General features: G+C 43.8%; 1 protein-coding gene across 1 annotated transcript in view; it reads right to left on the bottom strand.

The window, feature by feature from the left end:
- The window catches only part of ASTN2 (astrotactin 2), an 804,644-nt gene extending 783,861 nt beyond the window's left edge, over nucleotides 1-20,783 (bottom strand). Inside the window, exons 1-2 of the mRNA XM_054997263.1 lie at nucleotides 20,623-20,783; nucleotides 20,291-20,541 (exon numbers count right to left, since the gene is read on the bottom strand). Coding sequence (XP_054853238.1) covers nucleotides 20,291-20,541; nucleotides 20,623-20,783 — 412 coding nt within the window. The remainder of the gene's footprint in view (nucleotides 1-20,290; nucleotides 20,542-20,622) is intronic.
- Nucleotides 20,784-24,757: the final 3,974 nt, after the last annotated feature.

Raw genomic sequence — 24,757 nt, forward strand, 5'->3', positions numbered from 1 at the left:
CCATCTGTACCTGATTTTCATGTCCTTCAACATCTGGATTAGCACTTTATATTTTTTCCGATCTAGTAACACTGACCTGGGTAATTCCTTCATTATGATAATCGTCTTGCCATCAATCTCCAATGGATCTTGAAATTGTTTTGTCACAATCTTCTCTTTCATATTTCGTGTCGTAAACTGCACAATTACGTCTCTTGGTAATTTCCTCTGGGTTGCAATTCTCGAATTCACACGATATGCCACATCTAGGATAGCCACAACTTCCTCCTCCTCCTTCCCCAGGTATTCAGCTAACACCTCAGTCATCTGTTCTTGCGCTGACTTTCCTTCCACTTCTGGCAAGCCACGAAAACGTAACTGCTTCTCCATATGTTTAGTTTCTGCAACTGACATTCTCCCCCTCATCAGTCTCATCTCTGTCTGTTGCGTGTCTGCTAAGTTCTCCATCGCGCCTTCTACTGTTTTAACTCTCTGCTGCGTTCCTTGTAGTTCACGTTGTATTGTTTCCATACCTTTTTTCACTTCTGACAGCTCCGATTTTACTGTCTGCGTAACCTCTTTAACCTCTTTAATCAGCTCCAATTTCGTATCTTTAAGTTCTTTAATCACATCTAAAAGTTTTTTATCCAGGTTTTCTATTGCCGATTGCCACTCTTTTTTTGACATCGTGGGGCTTGCTTTGGCTTGCTCCCACGAGTCCGCTCTCTTCCTTAGCTCCGTGGCGTAAAACTTAGTGTCCTTTTATTTCAAATGTCCCGGTCTTCTTACACAAATTAAATTTTAAAGCGTCCAAAATGTCGGGCGTCTTTTCTCTATGGTTTCTCTATGATTTTATAATCCAAAATGGCCTACTTCCTTTTCCGCTGAGGCCGCGACCCTTCCCCTATCAAAGATGGCGATTCCCTTCTTCCTGCCCTCCAGCAAGGGCCGCTTCTCTCCAGCAACTCTATTGTTGTTACGCACTTCCTGTCTCCCAACTTCCCACAGTAGGTCTCGCGATGGTATCTCTTTCTCACAGCTCCATAACCGCAAGTATTCAAAACAATAGTCCAGTTCCTTTAATAACTTCTTTAAACTGAGTCTATTTAAAGAGTTACTGTTAATTGTTACATATTAAGAGTTGCAGTTGTGGGGAATTCCAGGGAGCAGATTGCTATTTGCTTATTGGTGTGGTTTGATGTTTATATAGTTGCTGTTGATTGTTATATATTAAGATTTGCTGTTGTGGGGAGATTGATTTTTGTCTGTATTAAAGAGTTGTTGGTCGGCACTGCAGCTGTTTATTAGTTTTGCCTCTAGTGGACCTTGCTTGTTCCAGGTTGGTGGTTCTGCAGCTGTGTGGCTGATGTGCTGGTACTTGGTTCCGTTCTGCTGGGCTTCCAACAGTGTCCTTTGCTTCACTTTGGTTCTGCTAAGATCCTCCGGTTCTGCTGGCTTTGTTGGTTCATCTTGCACTGGGATTGGCTTTTGACCAGGGGTTGCCCCTGTGTGTTTGGTTAAGTTTTCTTTGTTTTTTAATATGATTGATTTTATTGTTGTATCTGTTATTGTAAAACTGATAAATAAAGTATTTTTAAAAAGGTTTCTTTGTCCTGAAAAGCCTTGAAATTTCCCACACTCTTGTAGGAAACAATAGAGAATGGCTGGGGGCACTCCCCCCCCAATAAAACCTGGCTCAGAATACTATTCTGGTATTTTGGGACCCAAATATTATGAACACTGAATATATATGGTATTCCAGATAATCTATATCTGAATATTGAACTTTTTTTAGTGCACACCCCTACCTCAAGGACAACATTCATTTCTCACATACAGAAGTACACCATTCTACAAAAAAAACACTTGGTAAACTATGCAGCTAAGCCAAATCAGGAGAAGTTCAGCCTGGGTGGTCCAGGTGCTGAAAAGGTTTTCTCAAAAAGCCAAATATCCATCTTCCCAGCGGACTCATGTATTTTTTCTCATTAGCACAGTAGCACAGTCTCCACATAAAAGGTGAAAGGTAACTTTCGCATGGTGGAGTAGCATTGTTTTGTTTACTACTTTAAAAGAGAGGAGGATTAATAGTTCATAAGTAGAGAGGACGAACACAAAAGTTTAAATTTAAAACTATGTATCCAACATTCATAATACAACAAATTGCCATGAGAGGAGAAGGACAGCACTTTTTGAGCTCACAAAAGGTGCAGGTCTTGAGCAGGGAAGCAGCAGTATCATGACTAGCAGTATCATGAACACTCAAAGGCACTTGTGACATCTATACAACAACATACAATACAATAGTCACAAGGACAACACATACACTTATGGAAGGAACCATATGTTCCCAGTAACAAACTACTATACCTTGGATACTAGAAAGATTCAATTACTCTATTGCCTAAAGGAACAAAGTCTTGATTTCCCAAGAAGACTCAACAATGGAGATGGACACGAACCGCATTACGAACTTCAAACCCCCATAAAATTGGCGATCGCGCAATCGCGATCTGGCGGTTCGTTATTGTCCATGGCCAACGAACCAGCGTTCGGGAGAGGCCTGGTTCGGTGCGTTTGGATGCGGTTCGGGAAGCCAGACACTCAGGCACCAGCAATCAATTCCCCTGGCAACGGATCCAGGGGAATGCCTGAACTCTGTCTGTGCTCCTTCTGTCGCCCTGGAAACCCGAATGGAAGCCCAGCTAACCTTGATTGGCAGGTCTTCCTTCCAACCACGGAGTTGCAAAGCGATTACAAGTTGGGAGAAGACACCCAGGGAAGGGAGGGGAAAGGGGGTGTTCTGTAGCCATGGGCACTCCAATCTCATCCCTGCAAACCCTGATAGGCAGCTCTGACGGCCAAACACAGACCTCCTGTGTTGCTCAATGGGACCTGTGCTTATAAATAGCCGTGGTCTCCCAGGCTGGGTTTCACTTTCAGCGAGCAGTGGAGTGTGACAGAGCTCTTGCTTGCCACTTGCTAGCCTTTGGGGAGAGAGACAGAGTATAATTGAGCTTGGATTTTTGTGGGAGTTTCCTGGGGGCCTTGGATTGGAGACGGTATATCTCCAAGATCCCTTTTGCAATCTTGTCTAAACATGGATGATGGCTGTAGGAGAGCCTGCAAAAGACTCCCCAGGAATATGGGCTCTGTAAGTGCCACGGGGGTCGTTCCGCATCCCACAAACCGTGAACCGGTTCGGCAATGGAAAATGTTCGTTGCGGTTCACGACCTCGGGATCGTCGTCGGCACTGAACCACGAACCGATGGTTCATTAAATTTTTTTGGTTCATGCCCATGTCTATTCAACAACCACATACCACATGGGCAAAAAATAAATAAATCTGGGAATGCATTTTGTTCAAGGAAAACTCATTGGAGAACCAACATTTCCTAATAAAAGACTCACATCCGCTATAATGATTGAGTTTCCTCCTCCCTATCTCTTGTGGATACTTATTAACATAAACCTTCAAAATAGGGATCACTATCTGTTATGCCAGGTATATGATTCTACGGCCAGCACAACAGAATTCCTATTTATCCTCATCTGTAAAATGGGAATAGTGCTCCTCATATGGCTGTCATGTGGGAAAACATAATAAACATGTTTTAAGTATTTTTCAAGTTCGAATTTACACACAAGACCACACCAGCTTGGGGGCAATGATGAATTGCAGGAGTGAGGAATCAACTTAGTTCTCCATGCCACCAAAAGCATATTTTGTCTTCAGCAGGCCAGTTGAGTAGGAGGGTCCTTTTTGATTGTTTACAAGAACTATCAAGAATGCCTTCTACTGAATGAGACTATTGGTCTATCAAGATCAGTACTGTCTACCTAGACCGGCAGTGGATCTCTAGGGAGAGGTCTTCCTCTCAGGCAGAGGTCTTCCACATCACCCATCATCTGATCCTTTTCACTGGAGATGCTGTGGATAGAACCTGTGACCTTCTGCATGCTCAGCAGATGCTCTACCACAGAGCCACAGCCCCTCAAGATAGGAAGTAGCTAACTAGGTCTACCTTTTGGGGTGGGGGGATTATGTAGTTTCTGTTATCCACAGAGGGGCAAGCTAGTTTACTGCTCGATATAGTAACTCAGACAATAGTAACAACATAACTCAGTAAGCCATCACATTCAGAGTGCTATAGTTTCTTTACTCTTGCTGGCAGTGCAAGGAATAAACAGCCTCAGTGTTCCTGTTTATGGTATTCCTGGACAGACCAGAAGGAAACATTCTGACTGAAAGACTGCAGTCTTGCAAGCAAGCAACTTCAAATGGGAACGCACCTTATCCTTTGACTCAGGAGACATCTGTTCTGTTCAGTTCCCTCCACAGGGAGCTCTCAGGCTACATATTGTTTCCATCACATTTTCCCTTCAGTGGTTTTGAACAGCAGGGCTTGGTCTGTTCTGCAGGAGGTAAGTACTGTTCCGTTTGGAATCTTACTACTCTACCTGACAGGGCTATTTTGGATACAAGCAATGGGAATAATTATGTTACGCCAAGAAGAGCACACATTAGTTGGCTATGAATTGTGAGCTTCCTCCTCGTGCTTCTTTGAATGAGTACTTGAGCTGATGGATGCACTAGCAACAACAAAAAAATGGAATCTTTAATGCAATTTCAGTAACTAATTCCTCCCCCAAACAGTCAAAGTTTGTTTCGCAGCACAGGTCAAAGATCTTTTTTTTTTTTTAGAGTTAGGCTGAACACAACACCATCACAGCTTTAATGTTACCTAACTCGGCTTTTCGGAAAAGGCTTCCTGTTCCTACTCTACCACTGAAAATAACTTTGCACCAGGGCTTTTTTTCTGGGAAAAGAGGTGGTGGAACTCAGTGGGTTGCCCTCGGAGAAAATGGTCACATGGCTGGTGGCCCCGCCCCCTGATCTCCAGACAGAGGGGAGTTTAGATTGCCCTCCGTGCCACTCAGCGGCGTGGAGGGCAATCTAAACTCCCCTCTGTCTGGAGATCAGGGGGCGGGGCCACCAGCCATGTGACCATTTTCAAGAGGTTCCAGAACTCTGTTCCACCGAGTTCCCACTGAAAAAAAGCCCTGCTTTGCACTGTCATGTGTTATATGATTAAGTTGACTGTGTGCATACACTTAGATATTCTTGTGGCTAAAGTGACAGGCTAGGATTTGAGTTTCCCCACTCTGCCATGGAAGCTTAGTGGGTGACCTTGGGCTTGTCACATACTCTCAGCCTAACTGACCTCATAAGGTTGTTGTGAGGAAAAACTGGAGGAGAAGAGAATGATTCAACCAGCTTTGGGCCCCACTGGTGAGGTATAAATGAAATGAAATAAATAAAATTAGATAAAACAGCTCAGTATAAAAATATAAGATGGATTTCAAGGACAAATACAAAATAGTAAGGAGTTCAGTAGCACCTTTAAGACTAACAAACTTTTTTTCCTTTTAAAATGTTTCTTTATTTAAACTATAAACTATACACCATAACATAATAAACAATAAACATAGAGAATAAGAAAAAAAACAATTCTAAACATGACACACTAACAATGCATATATCTATATAATTAAAAGGGAAAGGGAAAAGAAAACAACAACAACAAACCTAGATTACACTACAGGTTGAGTTCCGATTTTCTCCGCAACAAGTATATATCATTTCTAGAGTCACACTTATTCTAAGTTAGTCACAAACCCCTCTTTTTTCTATTATTCATGTTTCTCAATCCACAAATGCAGATGTCATCAAATCCTTGTTATCCATTTCATGCAAAAAGTCTATTAGCGGTTTCCATTCAGTCAAGAAGTTAACTAATGTCCTTTTTCTAATCAATGCAGTAAGTTTTGCCATTGACGCAAACTCCAAAACTTTTGTCATTCCTCCACTGTAGGCAATGTTGTAGTTTTCCACTTTTGTGCTTAAAGTACTCTTGCCGCTGTAATAAAGTATAAAAACAGTGTTCTAAAGCTTTTTTCAAACTGGCTGTCCATTACTGCAAACAGAAAAGTCTCTGGTTTCAGCTGAAGTTTAATCTTCAAAATCTTCTGCATCAATGATTGTATCTGCAACCAAAAACTCTTTGCTTTCTTACATGTCCACCACATATGAAAAAATGTCCCTTCTTGTTTGGCAAATTTCCAACATACATTTGACGCCCCCTTATACATTCTAGCCGATTTTTCAGGAGTCATATACCAACGATACATTATTTTGCAAAAAACGTCTTTAATACTGGAACTTAATGTAAATTTCAGCCCTCTTGTCCACATATTTTCCCAGTGTTCCATCAATATATCATGTCCATAATTTTTCGCCCATTTAATCATACATTCTTTTACTTGGTCTTCTTCTGTCTCAAATCTTATCAAAAGTTTATACATTTTAGAAATAACATGTTCATCATTTGTACAAAGGGCTATTTCAAATTCAGTTTTAGATTTCTCAAAGTCATAATGACTCTTGTCTAATTTGAATCTCTCCAGAATTTGCATATATGGAAACCACTGATAGGCGTGCCCTTCTGCTGCTAAGTCCTCTCTTGATTTAATTTTAACTTGGTCCTGAGAGAATTTCAATAAATCCTGATGTTAACCATTTAGGTGGACTAACCATTTCCCTTCTAAAATGAGCTTCTTGCAATCACAGAGAGGTATGTTTGCACAAAACCTAAGTCTGTATTTATTTCATACTCTCAGGATTGCACACCTTACATAATGATTATTAAACTCTGTGTTGGCTTTAACTTTGTCATACCATAGATACTCATGCCACCCAAATTTTAGATCATGCCCTTCCAGATCCAGTAATCGTCTATTTTTTAACAGTATCCACTAACAAACATTATTGTAGCATAAGCTTTCGAGAGCCACAGCTCTCTTCGTCAGATGCACGCATGTGGCTCTCGAAAGCTTATGCTACAATAAAGTTTGTTAGTCTCCTTACTATTTTGCTACTATGGACTAACAATGCTAACTCCTCTGGAACCAAGGACAAATACATGAACTTTAAAGGGAAAAATGGGCTTTGGGGATTTTATGGATCCATTCACAGGTAAAAATCGTGCTAAGAATTCATGTACTACACATGCTCATTTAAGTATATCAGGAAAAACTGTGCATATTTGCACTCTGACCACAGATATGTTCATATTCTACCGGGCAGGATTAGGTCAGCACTTGGCTGTTTTAAAAAATGTGGCAGAACATACAGTTGACATACAACAACACTGGAGAAAGATTATAGCTACTGACAAAATTAAGATATATACTTGGGAGAGCAGAGACCTTCTCATATAAAAGGTCTAGTAATCAATAAAGTTGGCAGTCTTTTACAGTGATTAAAATGACAGAAGAATGAAAAAATATTACAGTTATTATGAGGTACCAGAATCTGCGAAGAATAGCAATGATTATTTATCTGGGGGAAATGCCCATATGCTTGTACAAGTATACACTCCAGCATCAATGCATAATGCACTACAACTTAAGTCTGATAAACTATTTATAAATAGAGGCAGCTAGTGATACCACTGACAAGAAAAAGTTGAGCAGATCTGTATTAACAGGTGTTCCAGGGCTAAGGGAACAAAGTCAAGAACAGTGCTTCCTGATGAGAATCCTCTATAGCAATAAAACAATAAAGAATGCAAAACAATTTTTGAGCTGTGAAAGAGAGTTCGAACTATTTATCACTCACTCAAAAGATACTTTCAAAATATACGCATGGAGTCAAATCCATTGCTAAGAACTCCATGCAAGCGCCTCACCATCCAGTCACCACCACCCCCTAGTGGGCTAAACTGCTTTTCTGACATGTGATTAGTACAAAAACTTTCAGAGCTTTTTAACACATACACCTTCCAGGTAAGGTGTGATAGATGCCTCTGAAACACACATTGTTAATTATTTGCATCATGGAGTTAGACAGCTAGGGGTAGAAATCATAACAACTGTTTCTATTTTTAAAACAGCAAAAAAAAATTAAAAATTCTATTGCTTCAGCTCTTTGTTGTATTGGGGGTGGAAGAGGCAATTTCCCAACGACTGCAGAAGAAGTTGCCAGGGGCATCTTTATAAAACATCATATTATCAAACTTTGCTCTGAATAGTTGACAAGTATCAGCTAGCCTCAAGCTCTGTCTAACCAGAACAAAGATAACACTGCACTAAGAAAATATGCCTGACCAATCCAGGTTAAGACAAAAGCAAAATCACAGCTCCCAAGGGAACAAAGAGGGGTCTTCTACTTTTACCTCACCTCTATCTCCTCACAAAAGGGGGGCACCCTACCTATAATTTCAGTGGAAGGAAGGTCAACTATACTCTGCATCCCACCAGAAGAAAAGAGGGGAATGCATCTAGTTTGCATTATTTTTATGCTGGGGAGGGTCCACTCTACTCCCACCAAGAAAGTGCACACCCTGGTGTTTCCCATAGCACACATACTAACTGAATACAATAGAGAGAGACATCTACAAATCTGAGTATTTAATATAACCATTTACACACATATGTGACCATTGCTGAGAAAATCCGTTTTAATTTTTTTTTTAAGTTTCTAGTTCTCAGGGTTGAGAGTATCTTTGTAAACATTGTAGGAAATACTAGAGAATCAGAAATCAGATTTTTTGCACAATCAACAGAAACCACAAACAATTGTTTTCCATATTCTAAAGCCCACATAAATCAAGATTTTTTTCTAGGATTTTTTATCTTTGTGCATATCTAAAGGTAAAGATAATCCCCTGCACAAGCACCGAGTCATTACTGATCCATGGGGGGAACATCGCATCACAACGTTTTCTTGGCAGACTTTTTATGGGGTGGTATGCCATTGCCTTCCCTGGTCATCTACACTTTACCCCCGGGAAACTGGGTACTCATTTTACTGACCTCGGAGGAATGGAAGGCTGAGTGAACCTTAAGCCAGCTACTACTCCATAATAATTCCACAGGGGTAAAACAGGAGTCCAGTGGCTCTAAAGATTTAAAAAATCAGTTAAATCATGAAAATTTACACTGGAATAAATTGCAGTAGTCTCTACCACTGGATTCCTGTTTTATTTTGCTGCTTCAGTGTCAGTTTGGTGTAATGGTTAAGAGCAGGGGACTCTAATCTGGAGAATCGGGTTTGATTCCTCACTCCTCCACTTGAAGCCAGCTGGGTGACCTTGGGTCAGTCACAGTTTCTAGCTCTCAGCCCCACCCACCTCACAGGGTGTGGGGATAATAATAACATACTTTGTAAACCGCTCTGAGTGGGTGTTAATTCATCCTGAAGGGTGGTATATAAATCGAATGTTATTATTTATTATTATAGTAAATACCTGTCTGACCTATGCCAGGCTTACAATACAGTCCTCTTACATGCAAGCAAAATGCAAAGGGCACTCCTTCATCTCATGACACCTCTGAAACATGTCACTCAGCTGGACTCCACATCAACCACCTTACAGCTCAGACCACAACAGCAAGATATTAGGATCCGCTATAGTAAGCTCAGAGGTGCTGGAAGAGGAGTAACTTTTCTGAAAACAAAGCCTGAAGCCAACACTGAAAAAAAAAAAAGGGGGGGGACACCTTGCAGAGACTTGGGCTGCATTCAGACATCACCAGCTGCAATTAAACTCCAATTGTGCTCAAACTCAGCATGCTGATTTGGCTACACAAACTCCTCATTCATCCCACCTCCCTTTAAACTTGGGTCTTTATGCAAAACTTCCAAGTCTGATCAAGCTCCAATTCAACATCACCTCAGGGAAACAGGTTTGTTCTCTACATGCAAACTGAGATTCTAAACCTTGGTTTAATCCCAATTTAGACGTTTTGCATAAAACTCTGCATATAAATAGTTGCGGGAAGAGTATGGTGTGACAAGCTGTTTCTCCACAACTGGAATTTTAACTGCAGCTCGTTGCAATGTCTCCAACTTACCTTCGCTTCTTCCCTTGCTCCCCAAAGAATTGTACCAAGGCAAGATATCTGGGTTTGGCTTTTCCTGTTTTCCCCTAAGCTTGAAGAGATAGCCTAGTGCTGTACAGCTGTGTAATGAGGGAGCCAAGATATTTAATAGGAGCTGCAAAAGAAAATATATCCTTCATTAGGATGGTTTTTTTTTAAGCCAGTGAGGAAGGCTAGCCCAATTATATCCCACTAAGCCATATATGCATTTAGAGGAGACTGACTGTAAATCCTGACACAGGAATTTCTCTCAATTGCAACTGCAGCAGAAGCTGATGCAATTTTCTAAAGAGATGTTATTGTTCGTCTCCAGGAAGCTGCTCTTAGTATCATTCTAAGCAACCCGATCCCCACAGACTCAAACCTTATTAGTTTAATGCCACAAATTTAGAAGCTCTTGGTATCGGGACTGCCAGCGCTGGTCTTTCATTTCAAGCTCACTGAGAATAAGCACCCTCATATAAAGTCAGGCCAAGGGGATGTCACCCATTACAACATCAGCGGGCCCACTGTATGTAACCTGTAGAATGTAAGGCACTTACAACATCCTTGTTTTTTCCACCAATTGCAAGAGCTGGGGAACCGCAATTGGCCCTCACTCCCCACCGCACATGTGCATAGCTTTTAAAAGCCTGAAATAAGTGTCCAGGTTGCACACCAGGGAACTGTGACAGCATTTCCTGTCCCTGTCCTCCTCCCAGCCACTCACCTGCCACCCCAAATAAAACATGATGGCAGGGCTGTCTCTGAAGCTGACAAGAACATTTAGACTGTTGCAGAACTTACACTTACAATCTCATTATAATACAAGTTTCCCACCAGTCCCCTCAGCTTTCTAGAGAGTAAGTTATTTGGCTACAGATATGTCAGCCTAGGGAAAAAAGGGGACATTTGGGGAGGGAACTAAAGAACGCTGATAAAATGTTTTATCTATCATTCCAAAGGTTTCTCAATTTTTCCAATGGAAAAATTGGGAAATTTGGGGAATGCTGAAGAAAACCTCAATTGAAATATTTGCTCTTTTGAAATCAGTGAACTACTTCTTAAAGCAAGGTTTTTCTCACTAAAAATAAATGGAAAAAATGGCGAAATTTTGGTGAACCCTGCAGGTGCTATAGCAGCATAGGGTGTAGCGGTTTGCAACTTCCTCTCAATATCAGATATGCTTACAATTTTTTAAAATCAAAAACTAAGCCATTCATAATTTTAAATATGCCAAACAATTTTATATGATAACTAAGTTTTATTTTATTTTATTTCGTTAAATCAGTGAAAGAAATTTAGGTTTGATCGGAAACTCAGCATTGTGTATGTTTCAGTTTTTCTGAAAAAATATTTGGGGGGATTTGGGAGTGGTGGAGAGTTCCTGAAATTTCAAAATTTTACATGTTTGTATGTTTGGCTTTTTCGGGCACGTAATGCGGGCCAACTCACTAGAAACATCAATGATGCTAGGAATGGTGAGTGGAATGAGGAAGAGAGGAAGACCAAAAACCCGCTGGCTGGATACCATCATGAAAGACACTGGACTGAACATGAAGGAATTGAAAGAAGCAGTCAGAGACAGAAAGGCCTGGAGGGATACGATCTACAGAGTAGCCAAGGATCGGACACGATTAAATGGCTAGGATTGGATTGGTATGTTTGGCAGATAGATAAGTCAAGCAAGTTCATGGCTAAGAAAGGATTTGAACACACCATGCACCAAAGAGAATATACACGCACAGCCAATTCAAATAGGGTTACCTAAGAAAGAGTTAAAACACTGTGTATCAGCAAACCTCATTTTTCTTCTGGCAATAGGAAAATTGCAACAAGCTTGAATTATCCATACCATACAGCTAAAGCAATTCATGAGGCAGACCTTGGAAGAGGACAAGGTTTTACCTTCAACAGAGTAAGGGCGCTGATTACTTTTAGAGCCGCAGTAAAGCAATCTCAAGATATTTCAAAAACACACACCTGTTTATAACCCTTACGCATGACAAGTCTGGAATCAAGTTGCTTTGGTGGTAGATCCTGGAGTTCCTATAACACCAGCACAGACAACAGTATGCACTGCCATTGCAAGTGATGATGTACCAGTAACCAAGTAGACTGCAAAATCCAACAAACAGGACTTGGCCACTTTATACAAAGTTGCCAATGAGGGAACTTGCTCAGACTAAGAGGGAAAAAAATCACTTAAGTAAGCATTTAGCATGCACCCAGCTTCTCCCTCATGAATTGTGAAGCAATTAAATACCTTGATGTTATGTCATGTACAATGCAAAATATAAATACCAGAGACTGAGAGTACATTTGCTGTCTACACAACATATTTACACACTGGGGTGGGGTGGGTACCTCAAGTAACTAAGTGGAAATATGCTCATGAAACTGCCCAAACTCGGCCCAAACAGAAATCTCTGAATTTCCTTTGCATAAAAAACTCAATTCAAACAGAAAACCAGCTCCGGAGGAAGAAAGGCTCTATTAACCTCTTTTTGCTTGATCGCCTGTGTTTTTTTTTTATTTGCAGGAATTCTTAATATAGAAGAACATTTCAAAATGTGATCCTCCCCCTACAATCAGAAGCAGTGCAGTCCATTCGACCACTTCAGTACTTTCCTCTTGCATTCTTCAACGTGCATAAGTCAGGTGGGACTAACATTGCATGAAGGAAGGACACGGGGATTTCCCTTTTTGCCCAGGGTCAAGGCGGATAACACAGTGTAATCCAATATGATCAGCAGCTGCCCATATACTTATATACTTTGTAATGGCCCTCCACCTTACGGGATGGCCAGCCTGAACAGGGCCATTTCCACACGGCTTCCCTCTGCCCGTAACGACCCAGAAATTCACGCAAAAAATGCAGAAGATCGCGTTTTCTCGCGCGAGATTTGCGCAACGTTATGTGATGTCGCACAAATCTCGTGCGAGAAAACACGATCTTCCGCATTTTTTGCACGATCTACTGGGTCGTTACGGGCAGAGGGAAGCCATGTGGAAACAGCCCAGGTCTGGAAAGCTCCCACTCTCCTGGCTTTCCACAAACTGTGTAAAACTGAATTATTCAGGAAGGCTTTCTTATACAGGAAAAAGGGGTGTTTTGTAAGAAAATGTGCACTGTTGCAGTCATTTATTACATCAGCTCAAATTGCTTATGTTTGTTTTAACACTGTTTCAGTTCTGTATCAAATTTCTCCTTGTTTTCAAATTTCTGCAATCTACCCTCTATTGTATTGTTTACTGAATGTTCCAGCTATTGATTACATCAAATTACACTGTATAATCCACCTTGAGTCTCAGCGAGAAAGATGGACTATAAACAATGTAAAAGAAGCAACATCACCACTACCTGCACAACCTCCACTGGCATGTACAAGCCCAACTAGAAATTAATTAAGTTCCACGGAAACTCAGGTTTTTGGCAAGCCCCCAGGGAAAGGATGTTCCACAGTTGTGAGCAGACTCCGAGGCTTTCTTCTCAATATTCCCTTTGTTTTCTGAATACGCTGCAAAGAACAAATTCTTGTAATATCAAGAAGGTGATGCCCAAGACATGTGAAATTTACAAGACATGCAAAATCCGCAGAGGGTCCCAACAGCTTTGTGGACAGACAAGCCTTAGATAACACCTTAGTTCTCTCACATAACAAAGAAATGCCTCTTCACTATTTCCTAGCCACTAACCTATCCAAAATTGTAAAATGGTAAGTAACAAACAGTAAAATCCTAAGCGGAGTTACAGGTTTCTAAAACCACTGAAGTTAATGGACTCAAAATAGTATAACTGTGTTTAGGATTGCTCTGAAAATGACTTCAGAAGTCATAAATGATCAGTGAAAAGGGGACACATCATCCAAAACTACCTACAATAAATACATAAAGAGCTTAACCCATGGGCTGTTTCCATTCTTCTGGCTAGGTAGAGATGGCTGGAATCTCGAGTTGGTTTTATCCAGGGACTAAAAACTTCATGGAATAAAGCAACTCCTTTGGAACATATCCAAAAAGAAGCAGAGAGCCAGTACAGATTCGGGGATGCTCCTAGAAGGTCAGTGCATTCTCCACCACCATACCTGACTGATCAGTGATCCAGCACAATCCTACAAGTAATACACATTCCCCAATTTTCTGATAAAAAAAACAGAGCATGCACTGTGTGCCCAGTACCGCCATTTTATTCAGAAGCCTTCCCTGGCCCTGATGGAGAGTTAGAAAAAGAGTTTAAAGCCTACCCTTCAGTAGATGATGGCACTCCCAGGAAAGTCAGAAGACAGAAGATTTTCTTGCCAGTGTAGTGCAGTGACTTTTGAACAACTTGTGTGCACACACAGAAGCCCAGGAGGTACAGTACAAAGAACAGCCAAGAAATTCACTCATTACCTCCTCAAGCTCCGGTGGGAGCCAAACTGAAACTAGGGTGCCATTTCAAATTTCTAAGCACCAGGATCAATTTTTTAAACAGCCAGTCTTGCAAAAGAATGGCTGAAGACCTTTTAAACATCCACATTTTTTTCCCCCAAACCGGAATTAGAAACTGTAGCATCTTGTCACCTCATAATAGCTGCTTCAAAACAGTGTGATACATTTTGGACACATCAGCAGCGCTCATCTGATCAGGGCCTTCTGCAGATATCACTCTGCAGATTAGGGAAATCAACAGCTATCTGCAAATGTGCTTTCTCTGTAGTAGCCCCCACTTACAGAATGGCCTGCCTGAGGTGGTCAAAAAGCTCCCATTCTCCTGACTTTCCGCAAACTGTGCAAAACTGAACTATTCAGGAGGGTTTTCTACTCAGATTACAGGGCTGTGTCATAAGAAATAGCTCAGAGAGATGCCTTGGTAGGGATGGAGACTAAACTTTACGCTATTGGTTACTTTCTGCTGATGTTGATAAGCGCCTGCTGGGGAGTTTCCATGCTGCTAAACATGCCACAGAAATTAGTTGTGCTTTGTTGCACATAGATTTCATCTATGGACTCAGCTTTACGCTTGTGTAAAATTGTTCTGCTACCTTTCCCTATTGTATCAGTTTTCCTAAATGTCTTAACTGTTGTTCATTATTGCACTTTGCTCAGTGAATGTCCTAGCTTATATCGTATTTTCACTCACACTCTGTAATCCACCTCGGATCTCAGTGGGAAAGGTGGACTATAAAAATAAATAATAATAATCCAGTGAATTTACTGCAAGAAGGACTGTAGGTGGGTGGTGGTTTGCCCCAGAAAACTACATTTCACCCACCAGGACAGATGCCAGAACAACACAGCAGGTTAGATTCTGAAGTGGATATTGAAGTTTCACTGGAGCAGACAATTATTCCAAACCTGTTTTACAGTCCCATTCTAACCAATGAACTTTCGGGGGGGGGGATGCAATGGCTGAATGCAGAAACTTTTGTGCAAAGTAGCCTGGGAATTAAGAATAGGAATGTGAATCCAACTGTGCATGCAACTGAAAGCAACTAGCATCACCCAAACTTCACCCACAGCTCCTAAAAGCAAGGACATCTTTAAAAACTCCAGAGAGCTTGGACCGATATTCAATGCTCTGGGGCAGAAAATTGCATACAAGTAAAGGGATATTCCTACTCCCAAGTCTACTGTATATTCACTTAATTCATACATTAATAGCACCCCCAAACACAACACTTTCCCCACACCCATATCCTTGCACTAAACCAAATGTCAACCTTTGCATGCCTGAATAAACACTGAGATGCTTGCCATCTCTACCCACCCAAAACAGTAGAAATAAAAATAACCCAGGGACAAACAAAAGTGACAGAGGTTCTTATTACAGCACACACACCTGAAAAGGGTTAAGAGGATTGTAGTATACAGCTTGTTCTCATCAGCCATATTATACTTTCCCTGACAAAGTTGCTTTATAATAAAATTTGGTGTTCCAAGGACAATCCAGTATCATTGTTGAGTTTTGTGCTCTTTACTGGGTTATATGTGTGCATGTACATGTGTGCATGTGTGCATGTCTGACAGGCCAAGCTCATATAAAAACAATCTAATGCAGGGGGGGGTGTCACAGCCATAGTTCAGTCCCAATCAGAAAGAGCACAAAACTGAGAAGATTCACAAATTACAGCAAGGTTTCGAGACGTCAGCAAGGGGAAGTCACTGGTAGATAAAAGGGGAGCTGTGTGCAGATCAACAGACAGCCTTTGCTGTTTTGCCAGAGCAGAGAGAGCCCGCTTCGAGATGCAGAATTCTAAACAGTTCACTTTTTGCAAGGATAACAAGTCAGCAGTGATACACACGACAACCTTGACAAGACAAGGCAAGAACATCCCATGTAAGAGCAAAAGAGCAACAAGGCACACACAATGACAGACGGTTGTTCCTTTCTCTTCTTCCCACTAGAGAGAACCATAGAAGCTTGGAGGAAACACACAGATATTCAAGCGACAGACCCTGACAGCTAGAACATGGATAATCAGAACAGGTCCAGACAAAATATTTACTTACTAGAACAAAACCTTTCCTCGCAGTGACTTCGCAAGAATCTGCCATTCAGATCTGAAACTGGAGCTAAGGACAGCTCAAGTCTGTTAAAGGGTAATGCCTGCCACTCTCTCGAGATGAGCACAGCATGCTCCAATGTCAATATAGGAAAGCCTTGCAGACCATTAAATCCCCTTCCACATTCCCCAAAAGCAGATGAACTGAACACAATAGAAAAACAAAGTAAGTTCCAGGAGAAGAAAAAAAATTACAAAGTGCTAAAAGATAATTAAGCTATCAATTGCAAGAGAAGGAAATCAACCCACAGCAAAGTGACAGCGCTACTAAAGAGACTCTTGCATCAATGTAAAGAATGTCTTTTAAAAAATCCAATTGTTTGACAGCTGGAGAGGGGGGGAAACAGGGACATTTTCCATTTTAAGACGTGGTCTAAATTTAAACATCTGCAGAGACTGGAGCTTGTCACAAAGGTGACAAACAATCCTTCAGGGATGGAACAGACAATAATCCAGTAGTTCCATTCCATGCCTGCAATGGAGTGTGAAAGAAGTTAAAGAGATGGCTAAGAAACACTTAAACTCCCTAGCTTCTCTAAGTGGGTCCACTGCAAGGGACCAACAGTAATCACACAAGGAAAAAAAAATACAATCTCCGCGTAATGCTCACTCTCTCTGATGAGAAGTAAAGCATGAACCCTATCATTAACAGTGAAAGTGTCAATCAACAGCAGTAAAGCTTTCTGAGCATCTAGGCGCCCAGAGAGAAGCAGAAACTAGAAAAGGGCACCAGGGAAAAAATAGCTTGAAGAAAAAATTGCCCATCAGCTTTGCACAGTTGCCCCACGTTATCTACTTCCTATTACTCACCAGGAATGTCTAGATGTCAAATGAGCACTTTGCCTCTCCTTCCCACCTCCAGATCTATACTCGGAAATGACAAACAGACTTCCCATTATGATTTTCTTATTTAGCACCCAATAACTCCCTGCCAGTACACTGACATACCCCACAGTTCAGCCTGCCTTTACTCTGTTCATATAATTCCCTCATCCCATGGACCGCTCAAGCACAATCCAAAAGCCATCTGTCTCCTGTATTCCAATACACTATGCACCCTACACTCTTGACCCACCTATGTGGTTCCCTTTTGCCCATCATGGAATCAAAAGTTCACTACCAAGCATTTCCCCCCCAACACACATCACAACTGGGGAGGGGAAGGACAAATTCTCTCACTCCAGTAATGGCAGCAAAGCCTCTTTTATCACCCATTATCTTCAGCTATCAAGATAAACAGGGGCATTCCTTAGATCCCAGCAAGCCTTCCAAAAATACATAAGAACATTTGTGCAGCTGCAGTATCTTTTCCTCGAGTTTTCTTGGCAGATCATTTAACCAAAACCACCCCCAGCTGTGCTTCTCACCTCTCTGCGATTTCCCATTCAATTGAACCACACAGTTTGCATTTCCCCCACCCACTCTGTGCCTGGACGCTCTCTCTCCTTTCTCCAGCAGCAGTCAACAAGACAAGAGGCTAGTTTGCTTGCAGTAGCTGGCTTGCTTTTCATAACGCCTTGCCCACCTCTATGCCCTGCCTGCCATCCTACCCAGGCAAAACCACTCTATTCCCCCTCTATGTCCCTTCCTATTATTATGTAGGATTATTTTAACCAGCGTCTTTCTGCACACAGTGCCATCCCTCTCTAACATCCCAGAATTTTCTCTTTTAAACTGGTACATTACGTATTAGACCCAAGCAAGCCGTCTCCTCCTTTCCCACTAGGGAAATCACTACCTCTGGCTATTCGCTGACTATATTCAAGCTCCCTAATCCTACCCATTCCTGTTAATCTCTCACTTTGTCTGGGGACAGCAGTAACTGGTATTTCATCTATAGGGCTACAGGATTTTCTCTTGGAGTCGCACCCCTGCAAACCGCATCTTGCTGTGCATCCCTGCAAAGCATGCATTGCTACCCTTGAAGACTAGGAAGATTTAATTCCAACGTAAACTGTTATGGAGTACAATCTACCCAGGAGCATCTCTCCAGACTCCCAAACACACACCAACTGTTGGATCACTGTCTCCCCACCCTCAAACCTGTAGGTCTCCCTGTCACAGTCATTTCTTTTACAAAATGTGAAACGGTCTCTTCAACATCCCCTAAGATCATATCTTCTGATACCTTGCACAAAACGTTGCCAGTTCATCCTTCTGAGCCATGCTATTAGCACATGGTCAATCGTCCTCCAAAACCCTTTTTCAATCCCCATCCTCTATATCCAATACTTTGGGGACACATGCAGTTCCTTGTACACTCCACCACCACCACCACCTTATTTGTTCTTTCCAACGAATACCACTGCCCTTTGTCCAGCTTGGTAGAAGAGCCTCTATGTGTAGTTCATCATGTTGGACGCTACACTCCTCCCTTGGTTATAATCACCCTCTCCCAAACACCCTGAAAGGTATTCCATTTCCCCTGTATCTTCCTTCTACCGTCCTTGTGTACACAGATCTGCAATTCATCCATCTTCATAAAACATTTTAACACTATCCCTCAAACCACCCCCCTGCCATGTGTTCAACCTCACATTCCCAGACCCATGTGCTCCTCATTCACCTGTAGCAGGGGGGGTGGGGAGGTGGGGGTAAACTGTGTCTCTTCTGCACTGTTCCGAAGGCATGACAATCCGGGAGGAAGGAATCTACTCTGCATCCCCAGAGGTTAAACCTTATACTACTTCTACATATTCGCTCAGCCCCAAGTGGGCTGACTCCAAATAAGTAAGGCATCACGTTCTAGAGTACTGAAGTGTAAACCACTAGCTAGGGGCTTGTTTTTAAGTTACACAGCACCTAGGCACAACATTAAATACAACTATAACAAGGCACTGCTGGTCTCTCCTGTTCCAGTCTATTTTTCCAAAGTGCTCACACACACCTTCAGGTGCATCGACTTGTCATCTCCCCCTTTTGTGACAAAAGAGGCACATTCACTTTACACACACACACACACACACACACCACCTTACAAGCGGGGGTACTGCCTCAACCTCCCACAGCGTGAGACAAGACAAATCTACTTCACAGCCCCTCTGCTTTTCCCATTGCAAAAAGGGGCATTTATTTTGCAGTCCTCCCAATGCCCACAGGCGGGTCGTTCTTCCTATCCCGCTCCAAGGGAAATGCAATATTTGTCCATCATTCCACCCGGCTGCCGTGTTCCCTGGTCCTGTCCCATTAGCAGAGGGAACAGGTGCAGCAGCATCGTAGCCGTTTCGCCTTTGTTCACAAGTCAGGCAACCTCTTCTACTTTCCCAGGAGAAGCACAACGACATCGGCCCCCTTTCTATCCAACTCGGAGTGGGAGGGGGGTGTCAACTCCCCCCACAAATGGAAGACCCCTTTCCCTTCCAAATGGAAAGGGGGCACCTACCTTCTGTCCATCGCCCAAGCAAAAAGAAGAAGAAAAGTGCTTCCCCCCAATGAACACAAGAGACCTCTTTCCTACCCCCCTCCGGGGGGGGGGGGGGCTGGACGTCTCCCCACGTTATCCGATTAGGGTTATGGGGAGCCCTTTCTACTCCCAAGCGGAGTAAAAATGAGTGCAAGCCACCACCACCACCCCGAGAGGGAACTCCATGCGACTTTCGCCCAAGAGAGCGGGGAGGGCACTTCTACTTTTTAACACCCCCTGTCTCACAACGGGGGGCGACGGCTGCCCTCTCCCGCAGCCCTCCTTCGCAGTCCCCTCCACCCGAGCCCCCAAGGGGGCATCCCAGTCCTCCCCCCCCTTCCAAAAGAGAGATCGGCTCACTTTCCCCCCTGCCCCTCGCCCGGGAGCGCCGGGAGGCGCCCTGCCCTTCCCTCCCGTCCCGGTCCCGCGGCTCACCCAGCGTGAAGAAGGGCAGCTCGGTGTTGTCCAGGTCGTCCTGCACGGCCACCCGCCCGGGCAGCTCGCTCCGCACGAAGAGCAGCAAGCGGGAGTCGCCGCCGGGGACCGAGCCCGGGGCAGCCGCGGCGGCCGAGGAGGCGGCGGCGGCGGCGCCCGGGGGGCTGTTGCTGCCGCCGCCGCTCCAAGCGATGTCGCTCTCCCGCAGCACCGGCAGGGTCGACACCGTCACCGTCTTCTCCCGGCAGGGGCTGCCGCCGGCGCCCGCGCCCGCGCCCGGACCGCCGCCGCCTCCTGCGCCGCCTCCTGCGCCGCCGCCGCCGCCGACCGGCTCTCCCCGCGCCGCCGAGGGGCCGGGCCCGCTGGCCAGCAGCAGCAGCAGCGGCAGGAGCGGCGGCGGCGGCGAGGAAGCGGCGGCAGAAGGAGACGGGCAAGCGGCCGGCAGCAGGAGCAGCAGGCGGCGGCGGCGGAGCGAAGGACGGGGCGCTGCCATGCCTGGGCGGCGAGAGGGGACAGCGGCTGAGCCGAGACGCGGGAGGGAGCGGGAGAAGAGCCGGGACCCCGCCGCGCACTCCGCCGCCTGCCTCGCCTCGCCTGCCAGGCACAGGCACAGGCACAGGCACAAGCCGCGCTCGCTCTGCCTCGCCTCGCCTCGCCTCGCTCCGCCCTCGCCCGCCCGCCTCGGCTCCGCCTTCCCGCCGTCTCCCTCCCTCCCCTCGCGCCGGCCGAACGCGCCTTCTGGGCCCCCTCAGGAAACGGGGCCGGGGGGAAGAGGGAGGCTGAGGAGAGGAAGAGCCGGACGCCGCGGGCGGGGGCGGGGGCGGGGGCGGGGGCAGCGCGCGCTTAGGACAGCGTGCGCGAGCTCCCCCCCCCCCCAGCGCTCACACGATGAGGGAAACGGGGGGGGGATTAATAGTTGCGAAAAAAACCCCAACAGGTTTTGAGTCCGGCGGCACCTTAGAGACCAACAAGGTTTGGGTCTATAAAGGTGTAAGCTTCCGAGAGTCAAAGCTGCCTTTTCCAGATACGAGTTTTGATGGAGATCCCCGGGCCAAAGGCTCTGAGTGAAAGCTTGTGTGTGTTATGTGCCGTCCGGTCTCCTCCGACCTGTGGCGATCCTATGAATGAGAGACCTCCCAAATTTCCTATTATTAACAGACTTGCTCAGATCCTGCAAACTGGGGGACGTGGCTTCTTTGATAGAGTCAGGCCATCTCATTTTAGGTCTTCCTCTTTTCCTACTGCCTTCCACTTTTCCTAGCATTATTGGCTTTTCCAGAGAATTTTGTCTTCTCATGATGTGACCAAAGTACGATGGCCTCAGTTTTGTCATTTTAGCTTCTAGGGAGAATTCAGGCTTGATTTGATCTAGTACCCACTTATTTGCCTTTTTGGCCCTCCATGGTATCCACAAAAACTCTCCTCCAGCACCACATTTCAAATGAATCAGTTTTCTTCCTGTCTTCACCGTCCAGTTTTCACATCCATACATAGTGAATGCTTACACCCTGAAAATCTCAATCTCTATGGTGCCGCTGGACTCAAATCCTGCTACTTTTCTTGCAGTTAGCATTTATATAGCACTTTCCAGTTTCCAAAGCTCTCCATTGCATATACTCTTTTGAAGGATTTCTAGCTTGATCAACTTGCTTTCCCTCACAAATACAAAAAAGGCGTCACTTGCCAAACACCAGAGAGCACAGTTTTAAAAGTTTCCAACTTCATTCATTGTCTTGCTTCCTCTCCTAAATGCAAAGATAAATACCTTTCACTCACACTTCTAAAGGTGTCCAGCTTTGTTTGACGGCTCTCTTCCCCTTAAAAAGAGGGGGGAAATGCAGTGTTAAGGTTCTTAACTTTGGCCACAGCTCTGTGTGGTAGATAAGGCAAACCCTCCCCAAGGTATCTGACCAAGGGAGCTTTGCCTTTCCAGCACTCATACTTTGGAAAGAGTTGGGCTTTAAAGTGCTATTGGACCTGGATTTTGCCTTTCTAGCCCCCCATCGTTGCTTCTCCATACCAAGAAAAAGCTGCGTCTCCTAAAATGCCTGCTATCCAGGCTACTGTGAAAAGAAGTGAGCCAGTATTTCACAAAGGGGTGGGGGGAGATAAACGAATTGCGAAAAAAGCAGACATAAAAATACAAACCTCCTGCCTCGTCCTGGATACAAAATTTGCAAGGGAAAACAAAAATATTTTCTTTTTTAAAAAAGTCTTAGAACAGATCTTGTGTGTGTGTGAGAGAGAGTGTGGACTGGAAAACATACACAAATAAAATAAAAATACATCAACCCTGAAGAAACAGTGAAATGTTAAGAATAGAATATACACCCACCCATTCCCTTGGAATGGGAGATTTGTGAGGAGAAAGTTGAGCAAACAGAATCCCAAGAGATATATTCTTGGGATGAGAAATTTGTGTGAAGTTTACATAGCCAATGGAGGCATCCTCTTGGGATGTGTGGTCTGTGTAAAGGAAAATAAAAATATATACAGTTAATATACAGTGCAAATGGAAATTTGTGCACAGAAAATGCTTTTCTCCGTACCGCTCATTTTTATGCATTTTTTATATTTAAGATGATACTTTGTTGTTAAATCTGGATACATGTAAGCTGCCTTGAACATATTACAATGCAGAACATAAGATATAAATATTCTAAATTATTAAATATTAGGTGAAGTAGTACCCTCAGCCTCAGAACCAAGCAGACATCTCATTCTCTTCGTAAAATAGCCCCCTCCATAGCCTGCAATTCTCCATCTAATCTCACCGGCAACCATTGCTGTTCTCGCCATACACGCATACATGAATACATACACAGGCCACTTTCACGCCTTCATAATATACTTGGAAAATCCCATTTTTTTACAAGGCAGGATGTTTTAGCCTCCATGGCAGCTTCACTCATCTGAACAGGGTCTCTTGCAGGTGTCCCCCTGCACATGGGCGAAATCAACAGCAGCTTGCACATGGGCTTTCTCTGTGGTGGCCCCTACCCTGTGGAATGGCCTGCCTGAGGAGGTCAGGAGAGCCCCCACTCTCCCGGCTTTCTGCAAACGATGCAAAACTGAATTATTCAAAAAGGCTTTTTACTCAGATAGGAGGGAAGTATTGTAGGGAGGAGGTCTCAGATGCTTCACCAATGAGTTAGGGACCATAGACTTCACCACTATGTTGCCTTGCATATTATTTGTTGCTTTGAATATGTACTCCTATATACTATCTGTGCTTCATGTTCTCTATGTCAGTCCTAGAACTGATTGTCCTTTTCCAGCAATTCATCAATTTTGTATTGGATCCTTGCTAATGCTACATCTTTGTAAAATCCTATGACATTGTTTATAGAAACGTCCTTGATACTAATTGTACTAATCCCACACTATGTAATCTGCCTTGAGTCTCAGTGAAAAAGGCAGACTATAAATGACATAAATAAATAAAAATATATTTTTTAAAATCCTAAACAGAAAATTATACCCTTCTACATCCCATTGAAGTCAATGGGCTTAGAAGGGTATAACCCTGCTTTGGACCACACTGTCAAGGTCTTTCCCCAGACAGAATTCATGAAACCCACAGGGAAAGCAAGGCCACAGTACCATCTTGCATATGGTGCCACAACTTTGCTGAAATTGATCATGTCTGGATCTGGTCCGTTCCTGGATGAAAGACCACTTGGAACCCTGCTTATGCTGCCTCATGTCCATGGAAGAAAGGCAGGATGGACATTTAATATCATAGGAAAAAAGTATTGTAATCCTTACTTTCTGTTCTGTGATGCCTGGTCAGTACAATAATCAGGGCTTTTTTTCAGCAGGAATGCAGTGGAACAGAGTTCCGGCACCTCTTGAAAATGGTCACATGGCCGGTGGCCCTGCCCCCTGATCTCCAGACAGAGGGGAGTTGAGATCGCCCTCCGAGCCATGGCGCGGAGGGCAATCTAAACTCCCCTCTGTCTGGAGATCAGGGGGCGGGGCCACCTGCCATGTGACCATTTTTGCCCAGGGCGATTTAAACTTCAAAAAACTCCCCCCTTGTTCCAGCTGACCCAAAGTGATGTCATTGTGCGGTCCTGAGTTCCATCACTGAGTTCCACCACCTCTTTTCACGGAAAAAAAGCCCTGACAATAATCATATGTGAGGCCCTCAGAAAAAGGGTGCCCAGTAAATAGGAGAACCTAGGCTGACTGGATTTCTCTTTACAGCGCTGGAACTGAAGACACTTTATCACCTTCCCACAGTAGTAAGGGAGACGACACATCACATGTATATTTTCATGCTCATTTCCTTCAGATCTTTCTATCCTTGTGTAAATCATACTTTCACAAACCATTTTCCAGACTCTTTGGAATATCTCTCTCCGTCCCCTGCAGCCCAAATCCTCTCCACATATTTTTCTTTTTTTAAAAAAGCTTTCATTCCTCTTCCCTACATAGCATTCATATTGTAGTTTCAGTGTTCAA

Source organism: Eublepharis macularius, chromosome 14 (genome assembly GCF_028583425.1).
Source record: "Eublepharis macularius isolate TG4126 chromosome 14, MPM_Emac_v1.0, whole genome shotgun sequence".
Classification (NCBI taxonomy): Eukaryota; Metazoa; Chordata; class Lepidosauria; order Squamata; family Eublepharidae; genus Eublepharis; species Eublepharis macularius.